The sequence below is a fragment of the Vidua chalybeata genome, chromosome 21 (assembly GCF_026979565.1).
Source record: "Vidua chalybeata isolate OUT-0048 chromosome 21, bVidCha1 merged haplotype, whole genome shotgun sequence".
In the NCBI taxonomy this organism is placed as follows: domain Eukaryota; kingdom Metazoa; phylum Chordata; class Aves; order Passeriformes; family Viduidae; genus Vidua; species Vidua chalybeata.
In genome coordinates, this window is record NC_071550.1 from 1,355,236 (window position 1) to 1,379,549 (window position 24,314).

Genomic DNA, 24,314 nt, shown 5'->3' on the forward strand with positions numbered 1-24,314 from the left:
TTGTTTGAAATAGGATTGAGAACAGTAATTTCCTCTGGGAGGATTCTCCCCATGGCTTCACTGGCACTTGCCTTTGCTATTTCAGTACCTGTCACACCAAAACTCTTCTGCATGGGTTTTTAACAATATAAATGAGCAATTCAATGGATCAAATGATTAGGTGAAGGGCAATTAGATAAAATTCCCTTTTAATGCATCAAGATTTAATCACTGAATTTAGTGTACTGTGGTTTTAAGAAATGCATGCCACATTTTTTTTTCAGTTGGTGTTATAATTTCAGAGCAATTTTATGATAGTGAATGGATGGTAATTTCCAGGTTTGGGACATTTGCCATTACTATTTCTTTTTCCCTTTGTGTTTTCATTTCCATGTTTCTGTTGCTGTATACAATGCTGGGTGTTCTTTGCAGGTTGGGTTTGTTGAGTGAATCATGTTCTCAGCTGTTCACAAAGGCAGATGGCAGCCACTCCTGCTCCCCCCGAGACCCTTGTTTTTGTCAGCAGCGCTGTGTATTTTCTAATAAAGCATTGATAGGAAAGCAGAATTGATCTTTACTTTCTTGCCTCCAAGTTTAGCACTTGAAGCTTGGGGTTTGTCTCACGTACGCTGCGGTTTCTCTGTGTTTTTCAGTTAACTGCCTGCATCCATGGGTCTGCAGCCATGCTCTACCCCATGTTCTGGCAGCACGTTTACATTCCTGTCCTGCCCCCACATCTCCTGGACTACTGCTGGTAAGGCCATCGCTGTGTGCAGCCCCTGTGTGTGTGTTCTGGAGGGGTCTGTCTGTCCCTCACCCTGGGCACATGGCTTAGAGTGAGCCTGAAGCCCTCTCCTGGTGCAACTGCTCCTGGGGACCCAGCTGGATAACCAGCAGTGAGTGAAGGCCTGGAAACCAAATTGTGCAGCTTTAAAGGAAGTTTGCTCCTGTGCAGCTGATTTAAATGTTGTGTGTGCCTGTGTCAGGAACGGGGAGCGGAATCTAAAGAGTTATCTCCTGTGGAAATGAGCTGTCCCTGGCTCCCTGCGCAGGAAGGGCAGGTCCCAGTCATTTGCAGTGCCAGCAGGTGCCTTTCCCTGGATAATGGGCTTCTCACGTGTAATTAACACTTGGAGAGGCTGCCCCAGCTCCCCTCAGGTACCTGCTGCTCAGCACAGGCTTTGCCTTCAGAGATCAGTTATTCATGGACTTCCTGACAAAGGCAGGGACAGAGGGTGAAAAAGCAAACCCTGGGGCAGGAGAGAAAGCCAGGAGTCACTGAGCATCACTGAGGGCATTCTTTGGTGGCCAGCACCCAGCCGTGGCAGGAGGGAGCCAGGCTGTGTGCAAAGAATGATTTCAAAATGTACAACTGTTAGGCAGCTCACAAATGCAACAACTGATTTCCTTACCCAGCCAGGAAGTTTAATTGGAGAGGTAGCTACACACTCGGTCATTGCTTGAGTAAGTCAATTTTGCAACAGTTTATGAGCCATATAATATTTCCCAAGATAGAGTTCACCATCTATTTTGTAACCATGTGAACTTGGAGATGTCATTTTTGCCTGGGAGGACAGAGCAATCAGCTCCCAGCTCCCTGCTTTAAGGCAGTATTTCTGCTTCCTGGTATCTGCCTCTAAAGGGAAATGACCTGAGATTATTTAAAATAGAAGAGTTCCATTTAATTTTAATTATTGCCTGGTTATTTCTTTTGCAAATATGACATAAGAATTTTAGAGAGCTGAAATGGGGACAGAACTTGAAGCAATGAGAATTCTTCAGTTCTTATGAATACAGAATATCTTGTTCATTCAGTTGGCTGTGCTCATTTACTGACTGTGCTGTGATGTTTTGAATCTTCTCCTGCTCTTTTGAGACTCACAGAAGGATGGATAGAGTGTGTCACTCGAGATCTTTGGAAGTTTTTTGAAAAAAGTATATTCTGCCTGTGATTGTTTGCCTTTTGCTTCCCATTTCCCTCTTGAAAGGGTTTTCTTAAACTTAGTATTTCTATTCCCTTGCATTCCTCACTGATGTACCTTCCCTCAGAACTGAAAATGCTGAAGGGCTGTGTCTCCCAAATGTTTGCTCTCAGTGCACTTGCTCTGCCGTGGGGATGCTGACTCAGTGCTGCTGGTGGATCCTCCATGGAGCTGGAATGACTTCACTCACCTCATCCCTGCCATGCAGATTGCTGAGGACAAGGGGCAGGAGGGGAAGCAAGCGGAAGAGTGCTATCCTTTATTTTTATTTTTAATTAGGCACCACTCTTTAATGTATTTTCAGCCCAGGGAAGCAGGAGACTAAAATACTGTCACTAGAGACCATACTTTAATGCACATTTGCTTGTTCCTTTGAATACGGAGCAAGAGAGGAAGTACAGAAGCACAGCTGCACTGCTGGTGGCTGGTTTGGGGTTGTTTGGTTGGGTTTTGTTTGTTTAGAGCACATGCCAGCAGGTGCCAGAAGTCCTGGCTAGTGAGGTGCTGCCACCAAGCATCGACAGTCAGGCACATACAACTGTTTGAATTTGGCCAGATCTTGTCCATCTATTTTATTGGGAATTTAAACATTTGGTGATGTGAAGGAAGCAGTATATCAATTTTCCTCACTACTTTTCCCACTTTGTTTTCTTTATGCCATAAAACCACTCCCACTGTGTCTGTTTGCTTCCTTCTTACTCTCAGTGTTTGTGTTTAAAATGAGCCCTTAGAAAAGCCTAGCTTTGCTGAGCTGGGACACAGCTGAGTGTGTGCTGAGCCCCAGAGCTTTGTCACCAGAAGAAACAGTACATTTTGCAGGGTGATTAAAGCAGTCTTTTCTATCAGACAGACAGCTTAGCAGCCAACGTGAATGAATTCTGAGAGCACCCTGGCTCAGCTGCTGAACAAACACTTCTGTTGGGGCAGTTTGCCCTTTCTCCAGGAGTTTTTTAAACCCCCTTTCTCCTGTTTCCTAAATCTGCATATAGTCAATGTGCTCCTCGAGTAGGTGGAGGCGGAGCTGGAGTCCTCCTGCTGCTGGAAAACAAAACTTCCTGCCCGGGGAGCTCTCAGTGGGCATTGCCATTGAGCCTGGCACACCTGGGCACTCACTGAAGCCTCTTGTAGCTGCTCTCCTGGTGTCGGAGCTGTGCGTTCCCTGCATTGTTCCAATTTATGCAGTCAAGTTTCTAATTTGCATCAATTACCCCAATAAATTTCGGGTGGAATTCTGTTGCATTTCAATGAGGAATGTGAAGAGAAATCAAGAGACTGCCCTGGAGAGGGAAGTACCACGTTGTGGGAAGCAGCCACCCGTTAAGTCAGTGTTTGTAGAGCAAGACATGAATGTGGTAAATGTGCTCTCATCCATTTCCCTGGAACAGTGAAGCAAAATGGTGAAATCCCTGTGTAGCTGTAAATAGGAACCTTTTGGAGATCCTTGGGCTTTTACTTTACTTTCCTGGTGAATTGCAGTATTTTTTAAGGCTGAGCTTTTTTCACTTAAGAAGAAATGTCCCTCTATTTCACCTGCTTCTCTTCCAATTAGTAGTTGCCCACCTCTTGGGAGCATAATTAAGAGGTCTCTAGTTTGCCTAAGGAAACGAATTAAAGAAATTGTAAAAATGCAACTGTAATAAATGGGCAATATATAGCCATTATGTCCCCCAAATCCATATTCATGCTCATGCATTGCTACTTTAATGATTTGATATTTACCTATATAACTCATTTGATTATAAATAAGGCTGATTGCCTTGGGAGCCAGCATAGCACAAGAGGAGTAATGACCCCTCTCTTTGTTCCAAAAGGCTCATGCAGGCACTTTGTTGGAGCAGTAAATACATGTGGTAGAAACTGATACTTCTTAATTTTGCACTTAATGGCTATTGGCTGCCAGCAAACAAGTTTGAGTAATTAGTAGTTGTGGCTGTAAGAAGCCCCAGGACTGATGAAGTGTCAAGCAGTGGGGAAGGCCTGCTCTGAAGGGCAGTCTTTAATCTGCCAGGGCTCCCAGAAGGATTAAAGGTTGTGCCGAGTGTTTCTGCCCTTTATACACGGGATGTGTCTTGCTGAACTTCACTTGGAAGTCTTGCAAGTACAAATCTACCCTGATAAAATATTAAAATCTGCTGGAGTGTTCCACGTCTCAGGACCTGGATGGCAGTGAGGAAGGACGGTTTCAGTGTGCCCTGGGAGGGGAAGGGGGGACACACCACATTCCCCTGCACAGGATGCTAAAGGTCTACTTAAATAATGGCCTATGATTAACTCATGGTCAAGAGAAATGGTGATAAAAGCAATTTATGAAGCCTGACATGAACTTGGGGCATTTACTTCTAGGTGTGTTTCCTATTCAGTCATATTTGATGAGTGATGATGGAAGAATAGAATCTCTCTGGTAGATTTTATTGGAAATATTTATGCTCTTTACCAGAATTACATTTTATTGAGGTTATTTATGCAGTCCCTGGAATTATTTTATGTGCTGTATTGCCGTTACATGTAATGTTTATCACTTCAAAATTGAAAAGATGAGCCTTTGCATCCAAAGCTGATCCATGTATCTTGAGCCATATCTTTTCTTGCCACGTTTGGAGATGTTAATAAATGGCTGGTTTTCAGGAACACTGCACTCTTCCTGCTTCCTTTCATTACATTAGCTGAGGTTCCACTAGATGAGACATTTGCAGGCTTAAGACTTCCTGCCGAGGTTCTGACGTTGTACGGTGGGGATTGAAGCTGTGGCGTGGCTGGAAGTCCTTAATTGGAACCACATTGGTGGCGGTGGCACCGGAGGGGCCGGAGCAGCCCAGCCCGGCTCGGGGGCCCTTGTGCAGCCAGAGCCAAAGCAGGGCTTCATTCTCTCACTGTAAAATCCCTGGCTGTTCTCTTGCTCCCGAGCTGTGGCCGCTGGAGCTGAAGAGATGGCATTTGTCACAAGTCAAACGCATCCGTGACAAAGCAGGGCTCAGCTGGGCAGCCCTCGTGTGTCCCGGGGAGCAGTCAGGCCTCCTGCCCCGGGACTGGGGCGCGTGTTCCACTGCCACCTGTGGGATTCCCAGGAAGCAGAAGGGTCGGGATCATTCGGTGCTGTAGCAGCCCCTCTGGGCTCTGTCCCAGGGGGCTGTGGGAGTGCACTCACTGCAGTGACGTGGGACTAGGTGCTGGAATGTTCTGCCAGTGAACTGGGAAGGGGTTGTGGAAGTTGTATGTGTTTAATGTCTCAGAAAAGAAAAAAAATTGGTTTCACATGGAATTTCTACGGCAGGGGCTGTTTCCACCTCGGTAGAGCATCCTACAGAATGGCAGTTTGAGGGGGTGTATTAATAAACAACATAAATATTAATATGCTTATCAGTAAATATATTTTCTAAGGTATTTCTCAGGAAAAGGGGAAGCAGGGATTTTTGCTGGCCTGGTGTCTCAGGAGCTTTTTCAGTACTGTACTGCTCTTACTGAGCAGTAGGCACCAGCTTAGAGCAGCAATATGGGAGATATTTTAATCCAAGGCAGTACAGTGACATTTCTCTCATTTTTTCATCTGAAATTGAAAATGAGCTCTTTGAGCTTCTGTATCCAAAGCGAGCTGAGGCTCTATTTTAGAAGTTGTGTCTGTCTGTGTGCGCTGCGTTTCGCAGGCAGGATGTGCCATATTTGCAATTAGCAGCTCTGGCAGCCTCGCTGATGGCTCTGATTGCGAGGGGGAGGCTGCGAGCAGCTCCGTGCTGGAAATCCTGGACACGAGAGGCAGCGAGAGGCAGCTCCCATCCGGGGCTCTGCTGCTCCTGGGGTTTGCTCACGTCAGGGAAGGGACACGGAGATCAGTGTCCCCTTAAACACTGGGGCTAACAAAGGTGTCACACCTGTGTCTGAGGCTAAAACCTGGCCTAAGAGCCTCTGGGGTATTTAAGTTTTCTGTCCTGAGGGGAATATTGGTGTCAGCGGATGTCCCAGGAACTGTGGAGTTTATCAGGATCTTCTAAAGTATTTTTTATGTTTTCTTTTACAAATGAAAGCATGTCAAGATTTATACTTAAAAGTAAATTACTTCAAATGTTTTGGACTCATTGAAAGAATTAAAAACTTGTATTACTGGGTGATGTGTATACATTAAATTAACCACTTGACACTACAACAGGGTCCAGTTTTTGAAAGAATACTCTTGGAAAAATCTGTGTATGTTTTTAAAATTGCAATAACACATTTTGTTTGGTTTTCTAACAGAAGACCCCAGTGTTAGGTCTATCTTTAATAGCTGTCCTTAGGTACCTGCCTAAACTTAGTCACTTAGAAATTCTGATGTCAGGAAAAAGTGAAGTCTTACAGGAGTGGGAGTCTATTGCATACTAAAAAACATCTTTCAAATATGGACTAACACTTTGTTCACATGTGATTTGTTTGTATATATGTTATCTATTATTTTTTAAGCAAAACCTAATCCCAGTATCCCAGTGTTTTCCTGTAGCTGATTTTATAAGTCATGTGTGTTATTCAGGGTTACGAGGATGTAAAGCTGTGTTTCTTTTTCCTCCCCACAGTGCCCCCATGCCCTACCTCATTGGAATACACTTAAGTTTGATGGAGGTAAGTATCTCTCACCATTTCTGAAACTATAAATAGTGGTATGATTTAGAGCCAGATTCTGCAAGCAATTACACATTCATTCATATGCTTAAAAGTGAAATAATCCTGTTAATTTGGGAGTGCTGGGAGAATTGAGTGAGGCATACACGACAACGTTGAGCGTTCAGGAGCCTCGCTTGCTCCGCCGTGCTCCGCGGTGACAAGCTCACCTCGTGCTCCCCTCCCCACCCTGGGGCTTCATTTAATCACTTCAGTGCCTTGCTTGGACTCAAGCACAAAGGCAGAGTCGATATTAAACCACAATGTTGACAGTTACAGTTCTCTTTTAGGCTTTTGCAGACAGATTGTAATTTTTTTAATGTTCAAAAGATCTGAAAAGAAGGAACTTGCAGTTAATGTTAACACAAAGCTGGCAGAGCACCAGCCCTCACAGAAAGCTTCTCCTATAAACAATTCCCAGTAATTCATGTGACTTTTTAAAAAAAAACTCTAAAAGTGGAAATCGCACATTTGCTTTTGCTTCCAGTACTGGTGAAGCAGTGGATGACTTTCCTCAAAAGTATCTGGGGGACAACAGGAGATAGTGACTTAAGGTGCCTGTGAAATCCTCATCCTTCCTGCCTGCGCCCCTTCCCCAGGAGTGCTCCGGGTGGGAAGAGGCATTCCTGCCCAGGGAGCTCGGCCTCCTGGGGGCAGGGCTGGAGAGCTGGGTCTGCACGTGCCCCTGCACATGGATGGACCTGTGTCCCTGGTTTAGATCCCGTGTGTGGAAATGGAGCCTTCCTCTTCAGGGTACAGAACAGTTTAGAGAGCTGGGGTTTACATCACATAAAGGAATTGTTCTTGTATTGTCCATAAAACTGGGTAATTTCTGGAAATATTGATAAATATTCTTTCACTGGGGCAAATGTGTGTAATAATGATGCCCTGTGTGTTTGTGTGTGCTGTGTAATATCCCCCCTTTTTCCAGCATTAATGGTAAGTAATTTTAGAAGGCAGTTTTTTCATGAAAAGATAGATTAAATGTACAGGATGTCTTTTTTCTTTTTATCGTCCGGGGCACAGATGATTTTTTTATTCCCTTTATACTGCTAAACCAATAAAGAATTGCAGTACAATGTGTTTGTGAATAACCAATTAGTTTAAAAGTCAACACGTCCATTTGTTTGCACATCATATGCTTCTGTTCAAGGGGCTACTCATGATCACCCTTGGATACTGCACAGGCAGGAATGAGGGAATATCTAGGAAGAAATGTATTTTTCATATAGATCAAGAATCTTTCTACCCCATATCTCTCCCAGACAATCATTGGTGTGATTATTGTGGTATCTGTAAAAGATGGAAGAGAGCTGGTAGAGGATGGGAGAATATCTCCATACACACACTTGGCAGCTTTCACAGATATTTGTGCTCACAATGAGCTCTGTGGTTGGCCTGGGAATGGATATAGAAAAGAAATTTAATAATTACACCTTGGAGTTGCTTTGTGTGATGTCTCACTCCTGCCTTGCTCCATAAATCCATTGCCTCTTCCTTTGTCTCCGTGTTTCAGACTGCAGGGCTCTGTGGGCCTTCCAAACTCCATCTGTAAAAACTCAAAAAAAGGAGTTGTTCTTGGAGAAGCCAATTTTCATCCATTTTAGTAACTTGTGAAAAAATCTGTTTAGTACTAAATCCAGTCTGGCTTTTGAATAGCCAGAGATTCTGGAACACAGACACGCTTTGGCAAAGTACAGTTATTCAAAGTGCCTTATCAAATAAATTAAATAAATAAACCAAACTGTTTTCTCTGCTCTTATGGATAAATTCAGTTACAGACAGAACTGCATCTTGCAGCTAACTCTGCTTTTTCCATTGAAAAATAACACAAAATTCCACAGTGGCTGCTGGATCTGTCTGGTGGCAAGTGCTGCAGAATTTTTGTGCCCTGGGCAAGGGAAGGTGACATTTGTCACATGAGCTGGACACTTCCTAGGTTACCTCTGGTTTGTGGTGCTGAATGCTCACTCTATTTGTCCCTGCTTTCATATGTAAAGTTGTGGGGTTTTTTGTTTAGAATAACATCCTAGTTACAACAGCAATTCTTTTTCTCATGACCTGACAGTTGTGTTTGTTTGAAAATATATTCTCTTTTCCATATCAAAATAATTTTGTAAACTAGAACTACAACCTACTGCCATTATTCAGTATTCCTTCTTCTCTAAATGCTGGAATGTCACAAATAGGACTGTAGAAGTGTTCTGTTAGTGCACACGTTTGAGGGTCAGACAAGGGCTGCATTCCCAGGCGTGCACTGTGGCTGAGGCAGGTGGACCCTTGCCCTGGTGTGGAGCCCAAGGAGTGCTGCAGGTAGGTCTGGGCTCAGCCTCTGCCCCAGCAGCTCCCATGCTTGGATTTGTCCTCCTTGTGCCAGCCTCATCTTGCCAGGGAACCAAGATGGGATTTGGGATATAGGAAACAATTATCTTCTACCTCTAGTCATGTTTCTGTGGTTTTTGCTATCCCAGTGTTGGAATGGGGCCTCTGGAAGAAGCAGTAGTATTGGTGATTTTAAACAAAATCCAGCCTCTCTCAGCTCGACAGATCTTTCCTGAACTGTTTGGTACCTTAAAGTTAGTTTGCAGTTTCCCGTGTTCCACGGGGGCTCTGTAGAAGGAACAGTTATTTTAATGGAAAATGACAAATTTTTCTTATGATTAAAATATCAAGCCTATCCATTGACTGTTAAATCTAATTTGCTGTGACTGAAATGTTCTCCAGTGAGATAAGATAATCTCCTGTTATAGGTCAGAGGGCTCCAACTGATTTATGGGGGAAAACCTTGGTAGAAAATACAGAGCTGTGTTTTGTGCTCTTATTTTTCAGCTTTTCTATCATCACCTAGTTAGTCATTCTTTATAAGATCTCCATTTAGCAATCCATAAAGTGACTTCAAAGCAGGCTAAAAGTTTATAAGCTGTTGGATAAGCAAGGCTGGAGCTATCACATGAATAATGGAACATGCTTATGGAACTAATTGAATTCATATTAGATGAAGATAAGTACTTAGTAGTGATAAATAATGAGATAGGAAAATGAAACTCTATCAAAAGAACACACCCCTTTCACTATCTTATTTTCTGCCTGTGCACTGTAGGCTGTTTTAGTCTTCAGATTGTATAAAATTGCCCTTTGTGTCAGAAGCTGTGTCAAACTTAGTTGCAGCCTTTTATGTTTTGTCAGAGAAAACGATTGTTTCTGCAACTGCTTGTGTAGGAAGGTTATCAGTGTGATGGTGCTGATGGAGGGGGAGTGCCCTTGACCTGGGAGCTCCCTGCTGGAATTCGGGCACATGTGGTTTTGATTGACTGCTGGGGATGGCTGTGCTGGGCTCTGGGATGTGGAGCTCTGGCAGCCGACTCCAGCGTGCCGGGATCCACTTAGGAGCACATCCACCCTTTCCTGCTCTCTTTGGGGCACAGACCCAGCATTTGGAGTTAGAATTAGTCATTGGAAAAGTATTTAGTATCTTTTTTTATTAATATTCCAGCTTATTCAAGGACCTTTTCTGGGACTTCAGAACTGTAATTCTTGCAAGATTATCCAGGATGAATTTGTGTGTGAAATTGCACATTGCATTTCAGAATGTTCTTCTAACCTTTTTCCTAAGGAAAGAGGACACTGGTGTATATCATAAAAGCTATATGAGTAGATTTTTGTTTTACTTCAACGTGGTACCAGTAAAAATGTTCATGTGAGGAAAGAAATGCTCAGTGAAATTCCTGTTGTGTGACTCGTGGTAGGACACGGAGGCTGATCTCACCTGGTGTCGATAATGTCTCCTGTGCAGCAGGGGAGTGGAGCTGGGGCTCTCAGAAACCCCCCCATGCATTTGGGGAGCACTTTTGGGCACATTGCCCTGCTCCTGTTCGGGGTGAGGATGCCCTGCTCGGGATCCAGTGTCACCACAGCCCAATTAGCATGCACTGAGTCTGAGCTAACGAGCCCTGAGCACGGGTTCTGTGAGCTTGGGCTCAGGCCTGACCCTGCCATGGGGTCCCCTTCCCAGAACACACCCTGAGAATTCATTGATCACTAGCATCTGCCACTGGTACTGTTAATTGTTAATTATATTTTCAATTGGGGTGAGAGGCGTTAATTAGCTTTTCCCACCCATTTATACTTAGTAAATCAATGCTTTTTCTACCTGTAACTGAGGAAGTGCAGCTTTTCCATAGGATTTTAATGAAGGGTTATAGATTAACTTAAATCCAGGCCTTAAACCCCTAAATGCAGTTTAGCCATTCACAAATATTCCCAATATGGCTGTGCGTGGTTTCAGGAGTATTGATAAAAATGCATTTAAAATACGGCAGATTACTTATGGAATTGTCTTTTATCTAGTTATTGGGGAAATGGAAATAAGAACCACGTTTTAGGAAGGGATTCTGGGGGGATGTGTGAGGGTGAGTTTTCAGAAGCCAAGCCCTGCAGTACCAAGCAGGCTTCCCCAGAAGCAGAGAGGTTTTTCTCGTGTGCCACAGTGCCGGGGCAGCACGGGTGCTGTTTGTCACTCAGTTGGCAACAGCTGCTTGTGATAAGGATCTGGGGAATCACCTGTAGAGGCTCGGGGTGCCCGGGCGGAAGGGTGGGAGATGGGCTGGGGGGGCAGCCCACCTGCTGTGCCCGGATCAAAGGGCCCCGGGGTCAGGGGGCACATCCCGCTTAAGCAGAGCTGTCTGCTGAATAGCCATTTCAGATTGTAAATCTGGCCGTGATTTCATTAAGTCCTTCTGGCTGCTCTTGGGGCATGAAATAATAAAATTTTATATCCGCTGCCTTTCCTGCTTCTGGCAGCCAGATTGACACATTGTTGTCTGCAGCGTTGTGGTGTTTTCCTTAAGAAAATAAATGGAAACTATTAATTCAGTAGAGACAAGTCATTAAGCAAATTGATTTTAGACTTGTTTTGAATCATATTTTCTTTACAATTTCAAACCTAGTGCACAGGCTCGCTAGAATGTTAGTTTTTGTTAGGAGTTCTGCCTTTCCAAAAGAATCGGTGGAAGGTATCACCCTTTTACTGTTACAGCATTTTTTAAGATGCTGATCACGTTTGTATCTGGTTATAAAACCTCATGATCGGCTTGGTTTATGTTTTGGCAGCAATTTAGCCGTGAAGTTACGCAAACCTGGTTTGTGGGAGGAAAGGATGGGGGTGCTGGTGTTTGATGATTATGGAGGTTTTATTCTTGTTTTGTTTTAAATTAAATTAACGAAACAATAAAATTGTTCACCTGAAAGAAGTTTAACTTGGGATTCCTCTATGGCAGAAAATGAGGAACCTGCCAAGTGTAACCAGTGCTGATAAAATAGCATTTAGTGTAAACGGGTGTTATTGTTATGGATGAATACTGCTTCCAGAGTGGGATGGAGAAGCACCCCTTAATTCTTCTATTAGAATATGGTTTCTATGTTTTTGTGAACTTCCACATAAAACATTTAAATGACTCAAGTGTTTGGCTGCCTGTGAGCAGGGCAGGCACCCGGACTGCGCTTATTTACGGACCTGGTGTTTAAGGCCCCCCGGAGTTTGTTTGAAAAGTTAAGAGATTTTCACAGTAAAGGTGCCATTTCTGAAATTTAAAGTGCTCTTTTCACCAGGAGATAAGTTCTCTCTGATTAAGTCAGTAATTCTTACTAAGCCATGTTTATAGAGGCCATAAACAATGGGTTCAGTATGCTTGTTAAACCAGCTTTCCATACCTCTCCACTCTTTTAAAAAGAGACATTTAAAATAAAAGGCAGGTGTAGATGTTAGTTTGATTTAGATGGATTTTAGGTGATTAATTATGGCTACAAGTAATTGGGCAAGGATGGTTGAGAAAGGTTTGCAGGAGTGGGATGTGATGCACATTTTCACTGAATCTCTCCTTTTGACTCAGTACATCCCTGACCTGTGGGAAAATGAGATAAGGAATCTGTAATGTTCATATTTCCTCTTGGTCCGTGCTCATCCACATTTCTTTTCAGCAAAATATGAACCTACTGAATACAGTCCAGTCTGTTGCGCAGGTATCACTTGTAAAATTTTATTTAGCTCTTCAGGAAGTTGTGAAATATGGACTGGGGCTGTGTGTGGCTTGTGGCTGTCCCTTCCCATTTCCGAAAATTATGACAACACACAAACTGTACTTGGGAAAAATGATCTGCGTGTTTTTGTGATTCACAGAATCCAGTGGGGTTTAATGTGAGAATTGCAGCTGAATGATGGGAATTTTTGCTCAGTTCCAACAAGAGAGTAAATACTGTGATTTCCATGTTGGTTGGGCTGATTCGGTGCCAGGTTTAGTGAAAGAATCGTGTGATTATTTAACAAAAGCCCTTATACTGCCTGATACCAGCTTTATTAAAGGTGGTAGTGACAGGACAAATAACAGAACCAACTAAGGATTAAGATGAACTGGTCAGTCTGCATTTCTGTAGAATGAGCCACATTTGGACCATCAAAAATTATATGTTTTTGAATGCATTGCAAGACAGATGCTATTAATCAAGTCAGTCTCCAGTGTTTTATTAAATCTGAGGGCTGGTCTCAAGGGAAGTCCACTGCCTTTGTACAAATATTGCAAATCTTTACAGTGAGGTTGAGCTCTTGGTGGTGCAGAGTTTAACATCAGCGTCCTTTTGGATACAAGGATTTCTGGGCCAGGTGTGGGGTGATCACACTGAGCAGCATTTACAGTCCCTGTACCATGAGGGCATCCTTCTGGGTTATCCCCCCTGGCTGAGCCCTGCTTGCACAAGCCTGTTCTGTGCTCCAGAAAAACCCACATTTTGCTGAAGGGGAGGTGCAGATTCAGCACCAGAGGAACACAGACACCCCTGGCTCGTTCACCACGTGTGTGCTGCTTCTTCAGCAGCAAACAGGAGAAGGGTTTCCTTCCTTCTGTCTTGTCCTGCCAGCACTGAGGCTGACAAGCTTCTGGCTTTGGTTAAGTACTTTGCAAGACCTTTTTGTTGGAGGTTTTTAGACTCCTCTGAGTATAAGTGAGATTTTTAATTTTCTGAAACAGGAAGGAGCAAATCAGTTTGTCTGGTGCTTCCGGACTCCTAGAAGGAGCGAGGCTCCTGGATTGCTTTAGAGTTTATCAGATGCAGCCAACGGGGTGACCTTTGGTTCCTGCAAGCAAAGTACCTGCTTTGTCAGGCAGTGCTGGTGCTCTTTATATGGAAAGCATTAAATGTAATATTCTTCTATTTAAGTTAAAGAAATGTCTCATGAAGACCTAAACTTCAGTGTCTACAAAGTGGGTTTTATTGTTGTTGGGTTTTTTTTTAAGCCCTAAGTACACAGCAGTTTGCTTTATAGACAGAGGACTGAGCCTTGAAAACTGAGGGTAATTATTTAGCTGCCTAAGGCTCAACTTTGCCATTGTTTTAGGACTTGAGTTCCTTTCTTTTAAAGGAAACAATTCCCTCCACCCCACAAAACCTTAATTAAAAATTGAGTATGTTTTTGTTCATTTTCCTGCTCAGTAACTTTCATTTGGTCCTGCATGTAGGTAGGTAGGTACTTAAACATTTTTTACAGTGTCACTGGGAAATTTCCTCAATTACCCTATTCTATCATTCCAGTTTTTCTGATTTTGAATTTTCAAGTTTTATTTGAAGAGATTAAACCTGTGTGATTAGTCAGTCAAAAAAAAAAAAAAAAAAGATTCGAGCCTCCTGTTAGTGGAAGAAGCATTACGTGTTTAAATGCTGCTCTGTTTGGTATCAGTGACTCATTTACTGTTGATTAGGCAGGGAAATCAAGTCTGGCAATATTTAAATTTGCTTAGACCAGAGATACCTTTCAACACTCAGGGTCACAGGTACTGATGATCATTCTTTTGAGAAATAGGTTCTTCTTTTCTCTTTAATGTGTAAGTACTGTTACAGAAGATGTGAACTTCAGACCAGATCAGAAACTTTCCCTCAATTCATGGGAACAGGAGAGAAATTTCAGACTTGCTGACCAGAATATGGTGGAATTAAATATGTCTTTTGTTTTTTCCCCTCCATTTTAATTATTTACTGATTAGGCTCGTATAGCATCCAGTTTACTTAAATGCAGTTGTAAACTTGTCTTTATTAGACTTCCAAAATTCAACCTGGAATTTGGAAACCAGTTCCCATCCCTGACTTAATGCAACTCTCAAATCCTGGAAAATCCACTCTTTATTGTTATTTAAATGAATTTCCAAATATAAAAAGATTTGCTTGAAGTCCTGCCTTGACTAGGAACTTTTAAATGTGCAAACAGGACACCAAGACAAACATTAGTAGAGGTGCTTGAAATAAATCTTTGCTTGAATAATCACAGACACTCTGGTTTGACAAATTTCAGTGTGCATGTTGTTAAGAACTTCCGTCTGCCAACTGAAGGTTAATTTTTTTAGCATTGCAAAATGAGTAAATAAAATAAATGATGACAGGAAGTCAGGAATGTTGATTGTTTTTTAAATGGTTGAGGTTCTGTAGTGCCATGTTGTTCTGCCATCACTTTTGTCTTTTATGCATAAAATTTAATTTCCCATACTTACATTTTCCTTTCCCTTTTCCTGAATTTGCTCACATACAGAAAGTAAGAAGCATGGCCCTGGAAGATGTGGTGATCCTTAACGTAGACACCAACACACTGGAAACCCCTTTCGATGACCTTCAGAGCCTCCCCAATGACGTGGTATGTATGGAGTGACTTAGCCAAGGGTTCTGCTCCTGACAGCAACTCCTGCTGGTGTCACCGAGGGCTCTCGCTGGGAGCACTGAACTGCTTTCCCTCAGTTCTTGCTGTCCCAAAGCGTTGGGGGATGTTTGTTTCAACATTTGCAGACGTGCACTGAAGCCTCCCAGTGAAAATCAGCTAATGCTCACGTGAGCTAGAAATCCTGCATCTTTAGTTAACTGTTGTTTCCAAATGAAATTGTGTGAGTTTTTTTCCTGTGATTCTTCCAGGTGAGCTTTAAGGAATTTTGTTCATTTTATATCCTGAGATATGATATGAAATGGATGCCTTTACATTCACTTCAATCACTGCTAGAATTCAGAACTCATTTTCTTTCTCATTCAACCATTTTTATTGGTAAATTATTTCATGTTTTTAATAACTTGATAGTAATGGTGTATAAATACTTGACATTTAATGGGATGCAAAGACATCCCACTTGCTGCTGCAGTCATCTCCACTGAAGGAGCTGAGAGGGGAGAGCAGAGGAGTGAGAGTGTCAGGAGCTGTTTTCAAGACAGAGAGTGAATGCTTAGGAGAACATGGCAGGGGAAAATCTGGATTTCCTTTGCTAGTTGGGAATATTGTGCTGACAGTCAGATCTGAACACTTTTATGTGCAGTTGAGAAATAGAATTGATGTGCAGGGAGCTCAGTGTAAGCTGGTGTGTGAGGAGAAGCTGCAGTGACAGTGAGTGCCCAGTGCCTCCTGCTGTGACACCCTGGCATTCCAACAGGATCCCTTCTTCCAAAACAGGGAGCTCAGGAGGAAAGGGCCATCTTGATTGTGAACATTTTGGCTTTAGTCAAACATTTAGTCTGTAAAAGTTGATTCCATTATTTTTTCTGGCATTATATAGTTTTTCATTTTGATTTCACTCCCAGCATCCAAATCTGCCAGCTGGTCACTGCTCGTGCCATTATCCACAACCCAGGAATAAGAGACTTGTAAATTTCATGGAATTATGTAAGAAATGTCTGGATACAGTGAGCACGGGGCCTCAAACATGTATATGATTTGTCAACAATCAAGTATTATATTAGATTTTATGAGACTTCATTAAAGGAGCTGTTGTGGGCATACTGTAGAACATCAGAAGAGACTTCTCCAATAAACACAGAACTTCAAGCTTTGGAATGTAATAAATTTTAAGAGACTTCCTTCCTTTCATTATTTACTTTTACTTCACTTTTATAACAGTAGAGAGTTGTGTTTTATTAGTTCAAATTTCTTGATTCAGTTTTCCACAGGTCTGTTTAAGAGCTCCATTTTATCTTGGAGGATGTTGAGAGCAGAGCAGAGGAAGTGCTGCCAGCAAATTCAATTAACTGGCAGGGCTCACCAGTAGCATATATGGGGTATTTTTTTTTTTTTTCACAACTGCTATATAAATACAGCTGGGATTAATATTTTTCACAACAAAGCTTTAAGTTGAGTCGTGTTGTGTTGTGTAATTAATGTTTGGGCTGGGGTTTGTGTGGGATTTAGCTCTGGTGCACTGTTGCAGTTACCTGGATGAAGCAGTTCCTCCTCCAGGTCTCTCCCTTCACACGGTTCCAGAGTTGGCTTTGACCACTAGAGAGCAGCTGCTCTGCTGTGCAAGAATTGAATTTCTGTCAGTTCTTTCATGCATCATGTGTTTGGAACTGTAAGTGGATCAAGTTGTTCATCTCAGCAGGGAGATGCTAAAGCCAATCCATTATACTTTTTTTTCTTTCTTTTTTTTTTTTTTTTTTCCCTTTTTGCTTCCCTGGGAGATTTTGGGAGTGTGTCTCCCCACTTGTCTTACTCTAAGTGGATGCATTTCTGATCTGAGAAACTAAAAATGTCTTCAAGAGTTTCCTGATCATAAATGCCTGTTATGTCAAACTACTCTGCCAGTTTTGCTACTTAATGTGAGCGGTGAGCAATTAATGCACTGCTGAATAGACAAAATTTACTTTGCTAAATTAAATCTATCTATATTCATCAGTGAGCAAAAAAATCTTCTCTGTGGTGCATTCACCATCAGGTAATTAATCCAGTGGAAAATTTCTAAAAGCTGTTTTCCCTCTCTCCTTGAACCGCTTTTTAAATCAAGTGAATGAAGTCTTATGATTATTTTAGAGCCTCGGGTAGTGAGTTGTTCTTGAGTTTCATGATAGTGATGTTGCTACCTAAACTGGTTCTTGGAAATCAAGAATAAACTGTTCTTTATTCTTTAATTCTTAGGATCCAAACAAATACAGGACCCAGTGAAAGGTCTTTCCAGTTAGAATTTGTGTCAGAGGAGCTGGACAGAATTGAGGCAGTTCCAGCAGAGTCAGCTCAAGTTGTTCCTTTGCCCCAGTTTACCTCAGCAGTACCTGCTGGCTGTCAGGCTTCTGAAGTGGTCAGGTCATGTCCCTGAAAATCAAGATTTGAACTACTGTGCTACTGATTAACTATTTGAAATGTGAAAACCTGCCCCTTCTTCACCTTCTGCTTCTGATGTATTGCTGGAAATCTGGCAGCATGAGAGCACCCTGGGAAGTAACTTTCCTTTTAAAATAATCAATATTAAAAAAAGCGATTTATTAAGGACTGTGATTACAATAAGTGCATCTGCTGCTGACAAGTCTCCTACACCACCGTCTGTGTTGCAACGAATAGCAAAGAGGGGGTAGTAATCTTTTTTTTTTTTTTTATGCAACCCGTATGGATTTTTCATGTATTTCCAAATAAGTGTCATCTTCTAGTCATAGTTGTAGTCAGAGCCCCACGTTACAAGGAATAAAGTCTAAGCTTGCTCTGTCAGCTCGTGGCCGTTGCTAAATGAAGGCCTGGGGGTGGCTGGGGCCTCTGCGTGTCCCGGGCTCAGCTGTGGGGCTCCTGCTGCCCCTGTCCAGCGAGCCAGCACGGCGAGGAAGCCAGGGCTGCTGGTTTTCACACAGGCAATGGGCTGCTTCCAGGGCAGCCAGGAGTGCCAAACTGCAGCTCTCTAGCCAAACCATTTTCCTGAAGGTGAATCCATTTTTGTTGCTTATGCTGTGTTTGCAGTAGAATGTTTCTTGCTTTATTCATGTTGACAACTGAAAAGTCTTGGACCTAATTAAAAGAATTTCCACTAGCACCTTTACTGAACCATTTCATTCTGCTGCATTGCACAGATTGCATTCTGAAACATGGTGAGAGTTGAAATTGGACCTTTAAACTTCAACTGCCAGAAGTATAAAAATTTTCTTTAAAAACACTCTCAGGGTAGACTGCATATATATGTGTCTGTTTGGCTAGAAATAATCCTCATTTTCAGTGGTCACAATTTGAGGTTTTTTTAAAGTATCACTGTCTCTGTAGGCAGGAAACCAGCCTAATGCTGTTTGTATAGTGTACCTTGTATTACATACTAGTTTTTTCCAAAGAGTACACATGAGGGTGTTTTGGGGTGGATTTTTTTGCTACTTGTGAGAATATTTAAATATGTTGTTAACATTTTTTTTTGGTTAAAATATTGACATGCCTACTGCAGTAATCCCACATATATAAAAAATGGACATCCTACAGTGTTTGAGGAAGTAGCAAAACACCAGTCAATATTGTGCTTCTGTCCCAACCAGGGGAGCTGAAGCACACAAAGGCTGTGACCAGCCCTCTGAACTCTTGGTTTGTTTAAAACAAAGCATAGAGCTTTTTCCTTCTCTACAGATGGAAGGTTCTGTATCTTCACATGAGTGTTTACAGAAAACCCGTTGTAACAATGTTGGAGGTGGATTTGAAAGCTTCTCAGAGCTCTGGATATTTTATTATACTTTTAAGAACTACCTTTAAATAGCTTATATAAGTTAATATAGAAAATAAAAGCATATTTCAACATTACAAGTCTAGACCCCTTCAAACATGAAGTATGCTGTTTGGGTTTGAAAATCTGGTGAAGCTTTTATATTTAGAGGATTACAGAACTCCTTGAGGAACGTTATTTCACTGAATAGGAGTGAGCTTATTTTACGGGCTTCAGGCTAAATCTGGTATCATGTGTTATGTTAATACGGGTTTGTGGGCTCATTAATGCGTGGATCATTGGCATAAGCATTCAGATTTATAAACAGTGCTGGACACGCTCTTGGTTATTTCTGTTACGCTAAATAATGAAACGCCTTTTACAGCAGAATCTGCAGAAGATTTAAAAGGAAGTGGCTTTGCAACTGTTTTAGTAAACACAAGTGCAAAAGGTAACTAAAAGAAAAGCGAGTAGTGCCCAGCATGGATTCTATATTTAACACCTCTGGAGCACGACAAGGAGTCCTGGTGCCCTCCCCAAAGCCTAGGCTGCTGCAGGAGGAAGTTAAGTCAGGGATGTGCTACGGGAGGGATGAACTGAGGCACTTCGTTCAGGAAAATCAGCCTGCTCTGGGCGACTGAGGCGGGCTGGTGGCAACGCTGAGAAGATTCAACTCATCTGCCAGGATTTTGGAGATACGGATGAGGCCGCAGCAAGCCTTCCTCGGGAGCTGGAGGATGGGAAGAAGGTCTTGAAAGTTGATTTGAATATTTGAACCATCGGCTTATATTTTATGAGGTGTAATTCATACTCTCCAAAAACAGTTAGTTATGGTCGCTACTAGAGGATCTGCTCACTCTGTCAATAATATTCCTACAGCATTTCTTGCATAGTGTGAATGGAGTACACAGAGCTACCCCATGGAGATTTTCAGTATGGCGTTTGGAAAAGGAAGGTTTGCTAGTTACTGGCTCTTTCTGTTAAATTCATCATATGGATATTTATGGAGTCAGTCATGTTCTCCTGCAAATCGGGTTAACTAGGGATTTCCTGCCGTTCTGCTTTCCCCCTGAAATGGTGGCTCCTGCCTGTTTTCTGTGTCAGGTATTTCACTAAACTCGGGCTTTGCGCGTGGCATGGCCTCAGCCTCTAAAAGCACCACCTGAATTCCTTTCGAGAAGCAGTGCCCCGGGAATTTGGGTTTGTCTTGCTCTGCGTTGTGTGAGATCTGTGTCAGAACCTCAGCGTGTCCCGGTTCTGTCTGCGGCGCCAAAGGCCGCGAGGGGCCGTGAGGGAATCGTGAGGGGCGGCCGGGGCAGGACACAGCGGATCCCGGGCACGGCCGAGCCCTCGGCAAACAACTCCAAAAATGTGTAAGAACCGCCCAAAAACCCCACATCACAGCGAGGAAAAGTGTGAGGAGTAACGAACGCGGGAGGAGCTGTCGGGACTGACATCAGAGGAGGAAAGGCGGGGCTGGGGCGGGAGTTGGGCCGGTAAAAGGCGGCGGCAGGGGAAGGTGTTTAAGTTTCTGTCTTTGTTTCTCACTCTCTGACTGTGTTTTAACTGCCAATACAGTAAATGAATTTTCCACCCTGGAGCCTGTGGCTCATGGGTACACATCTCCGTGAGCCCCCGAGCCTGGTGTGCGTGTTTGCCCCGAGTGCTGCTGAGGGGCAGCGGGAGGGCGGCTGGGCCGCGCTCCGGGAGCCTGCTGAGGGTACCCGCACAGCCAGAAACACGGCCCTCGCGGGGTCATGGCTCGTTCAGGCTCCGAAATGCAGGGAATAGAACTTTAAAAAACCCTTCTATTTGTGGCGAATAGATTTTTCAGACCTTCAGGATTTGTTCCTAGCCTTGGTGGTGATGGATGGCCTGGTTGTGTGGAGCAGTTTCTCTTACTAATCTGATGTTTGAATTAATTTAGCTGCAATTGTTTCATGGATTCTAATCAAGAGTGACACAGTTTAATGGACTACCTTTAGAAGAGTACTCAACAGCGTGTTAACAGTGGATGTTAAGTAGGAGGGAAGGTTCAGTGAAGCTTTTAGTATCCTATTGGTTTCTGAATAGAATCCAAACATATCTTAGAGAAGCAAAACAGCTTGAAAAGTAATGCTCTTAGAACTGAAAAATTCATCTCTGAATTCACAATGACCTTTTGTCATAACTGCTGCTGTGGTTAGCACATTTTTCATTTAGCTGTGCCCCAATGTGTTGCGCTTTGTGATATGAGAGTGATCTAGACCTGCTGTGTGATTTCAGGTTTCTGCACTGAAGAACAGATTGAAGAAAGTCTCTACAACCACTGGAGATGGTGTTGCAAGAGCGTTTCTAAAAGCACAAGCAGCTTTCTTTGGGAGCTACAGAAACGCCCTGAAAATTGAACCTGTAAGTAGGCAATTAGTTGGCATAAAATGTAAATGTGCAGCTGTGATGGAGAAAAAACCTAACAATTCAAAGTGTAGTATAACCTACTCTTCCTAAGGTCAGCATGGTGGCTCTTTGGCTGACTAGTACTGAAAACAGTGTTCAAGTCTCCAAAATGAAAGAGGTACAACAAGCGTGATCCATCACACAGGGAAAAACCTTCACATGGAAATGTATGTCGGTTGGTTTTGAAGGCAGTAGAATTAGAGGAGAGATGGTAAGAAAGAATAAATTAATGATCATAAGAGGTTAGTGCAGAGCTGACCGTTCCCTTCTCTGCAAAACTGGTTTCTTCATTGTGTTTTTGTGTTAAAAAGTGATGTATTTGGCATTCTCCTGCTCTTTGAAGATTAATGAAAAGATCTGGCCTGCAGACATGTGATAAATTTAATTTTAACCATGATATTAAATGGTTACATGGCCAAAAGTTGGACTATGGGTATAGTGTTTCTTGAGGATTTCAGTAGCTAAAGCCTCTCCAGTACTATCATTTGTCTTGTTATTTTTAAAGCCAGGAGGAAAACATAGCTCAGCCTGACTTCTAAACCCAGTTATTACCATCAAATAAGTATCATTTCAACAGTTCATCTTCAGGTTTTAAAAATTACTTTTCAAGTCAGCACAAGTCCTTCCACATCTTACTGGGGGAATCCGTGTGTGTGTGTAAAAAATAAATTGTATTGACTTGTGTGTGTATGTCTGAGTGTAAGAACTGGGCTTTTAAAGCATCTCAGGTGAAATTGTGGAGGTACTTAAAATGGGGACCATACAAATGACAAAGATGGAAGCAGCGAGGCGCTCTGGCTGTGAGCCTCCTTTATCCCTGCTGGGGAGACACTGACTCCCCTCCATCCCTGCAGCCTTCCTTGTTCTCCAGTGCTCCTCCCTGTAGTTGCCAGGCAACTCTGGGAATATTGGTGTATGCTTTGCCTGGATGTGTGTGTGAGATTAACTAGTTAAGGGATTTATGAAGGAAAATAAAAATTTAAATTGCTGTTCTGGAAATACCATCTGGTATTTTGAAGGCTGAATGTTAAAGATGAACATTTGAAATGAGTTGACAGTGGCACGCCCCTAGAAAGTGCAACTTTGAGGGACAGTTAACCTGAGGAAGTAACAGAAATGGTTTAGTTTGCTTCTCATTCCATCAAAGAAAACTTGTAAATATAGCTACACAAATATGTCTTAAAATTCACTTTAATAATCAGAAAGTGGAAAAATTCAGGGCTTTCTTTCCTAAGGCTTTTTGTAAATCAGCAGTTTGATTTGTGATTATACCTTTCAGTGTTAAGATTTAGATAAAGCAAATTTGCAGGTGTTTCATGTTCATGTATCACCTTCACATGGAGTAAGTACAGGGCATAAGCAATACCAAACATGAGATGGTTCTGTGCATTTCATGTACTCTAACTCCAGAAACCTGACTGTTCTTTTAAAATCATCGATAATTAGAAAATACATTCCAAGAAGTACATACAGAATACATTTTCCTCTTTTCTGTCTCATAAGACAATTTAATTTCATAGGCTATCTCATTGGTATGAGCTGATTTTCCGGGATAAATGGTGTGAATCCATTTTTCATTATTCTGTGTAGGCCCAGAATGTGTCACCGAGCAGGCTCTACATTCACATTATTATACTTCAGCATAGTAAGATCTCTTATTTTGTTCAGAGGCTTTTACTTTAGAGATGCAAGGTTGTGTAATGCACATATAAACAGAACACTGGCAATGAGTTTCTGTTGCCATGAACTTTCTGAGGCCTTTGGTAAGTAGAAATTGCATGAAAAAACATATCCAGGTATACAGTTGGCAAGCATAGTAATATTTACTTGACAAAATAACTGCTGCAGTGCTGTTTCCTGCGGTGTTTCCCGTAGCTGCACTGAGGCAGTTTTAAATGCAGAGGAGTATCTGCTGGGTGTGATGTACTTACAGCCCCGCCAAGCTCTGTTGCTGTTACGTCCAGTCAAACCCAGCAGTAGCTGGGTGTTCACTGGGCTGTAGTGAGGCAGATTATCCTGATGCATATGGCTTAAATGTCTACCAGTGACACCAGTGTGAGCATTTTGTTCACTTGAATGACCTTTTTCAAATTCCCAATTTTTTTGTTGTTTGCAGAGGGAATGTTTTTATCTCTTCTAAGTATTTAATTCACACAAGTAGGTGATCTTCAGCAGAACAGTCTGTGTGAATACGAGGTGTGTGTAAAGGTGCTTGGTAGGACTGAGCAGTTGGGGGATGTTGGGAAGCAAGGCTCAGATTCTCGGGATGGGAGCCGTGGCCGTGCACTTTCTTCTGCTGACACCTAGCGGCTCCAGGCATTCCAGTCGGGCTCTCCCAGTGTTTGTGAAGAACAACCCCTCCCACCTGTGGGTCGAGGTAAGCTCCGGGTGGGCTGGCCCAGAGCAGTGGGGTGTGAGCGTGACCCAGCAGGATGTGGGGGCTGCGGGGCGGTGCTGCTGCTGCAGCCTCAGCCCTGTGGGGTTTGTCCCCATCTCGCGTGGGAGCTGCACTCCAGGCTCTGCTGGGACATGCAGTCGTCCCAAATGGCAAGAGTGTGTTTTGCCTGTTCTCTGGCACTGCAGCGATTCTGACAGGGCTGGTACTTGTAGGAAACCACTGGATTGCCTCCTGTTACTGTGTTGTAAATACTCCTCCATGAGTTACACCTTTCACATGGAACTGGGACCGTGACTACTGATACCTCCTTGCATGCAGTGGGAACTACTGAGGATAAGTGAATCTCTGCAGTGAAGCATCAATTAATTCTCTTTGTCTTCTTATTTAATTATTCAGTCTTATTCAGGTTTATTTGCCTGAGCAACCATTAGTTGTGAACTGGAT

At 42.8% G+C, this 24,314-nt stretch overlaps 1 protein-coding gene across 5 annotated transcripts in view; it reads left to right on the forward strand.

Moving 5' to 3' along the window:
- Positions 1 to 24,314, forward strand: part of DENND1A (DENN domain containing 1A) — a 152,953-nt gene that overhangs the window by 76,668 nt on the left and 51,971 nt on the right. For all 5 annotated transcript variants that reach the window (XM_053962529.1, XM_053962530.1, XM_053962531.1 and 2 more), the window contains exons 10-13: positions 633 to 733; positions 6,503 to 6,548; positions 15,157 to 15,258; positions 21,302 to 21,427. In XM_053962529.1, the coding sequence (XP_053818504.1) occupies positions 633 to 733; positions 6,503 to 6,548; positions 15,157 to 15,258; positions 21,302 to 21,427 (375 nt within the window). The remainder of the gene's footprint in view (positions 1 to 632; positions 734 to 6,502; positions 6,549 to 15,156; positions 15,259 to 21,301; positions 21,428 to 24,314) is intronic.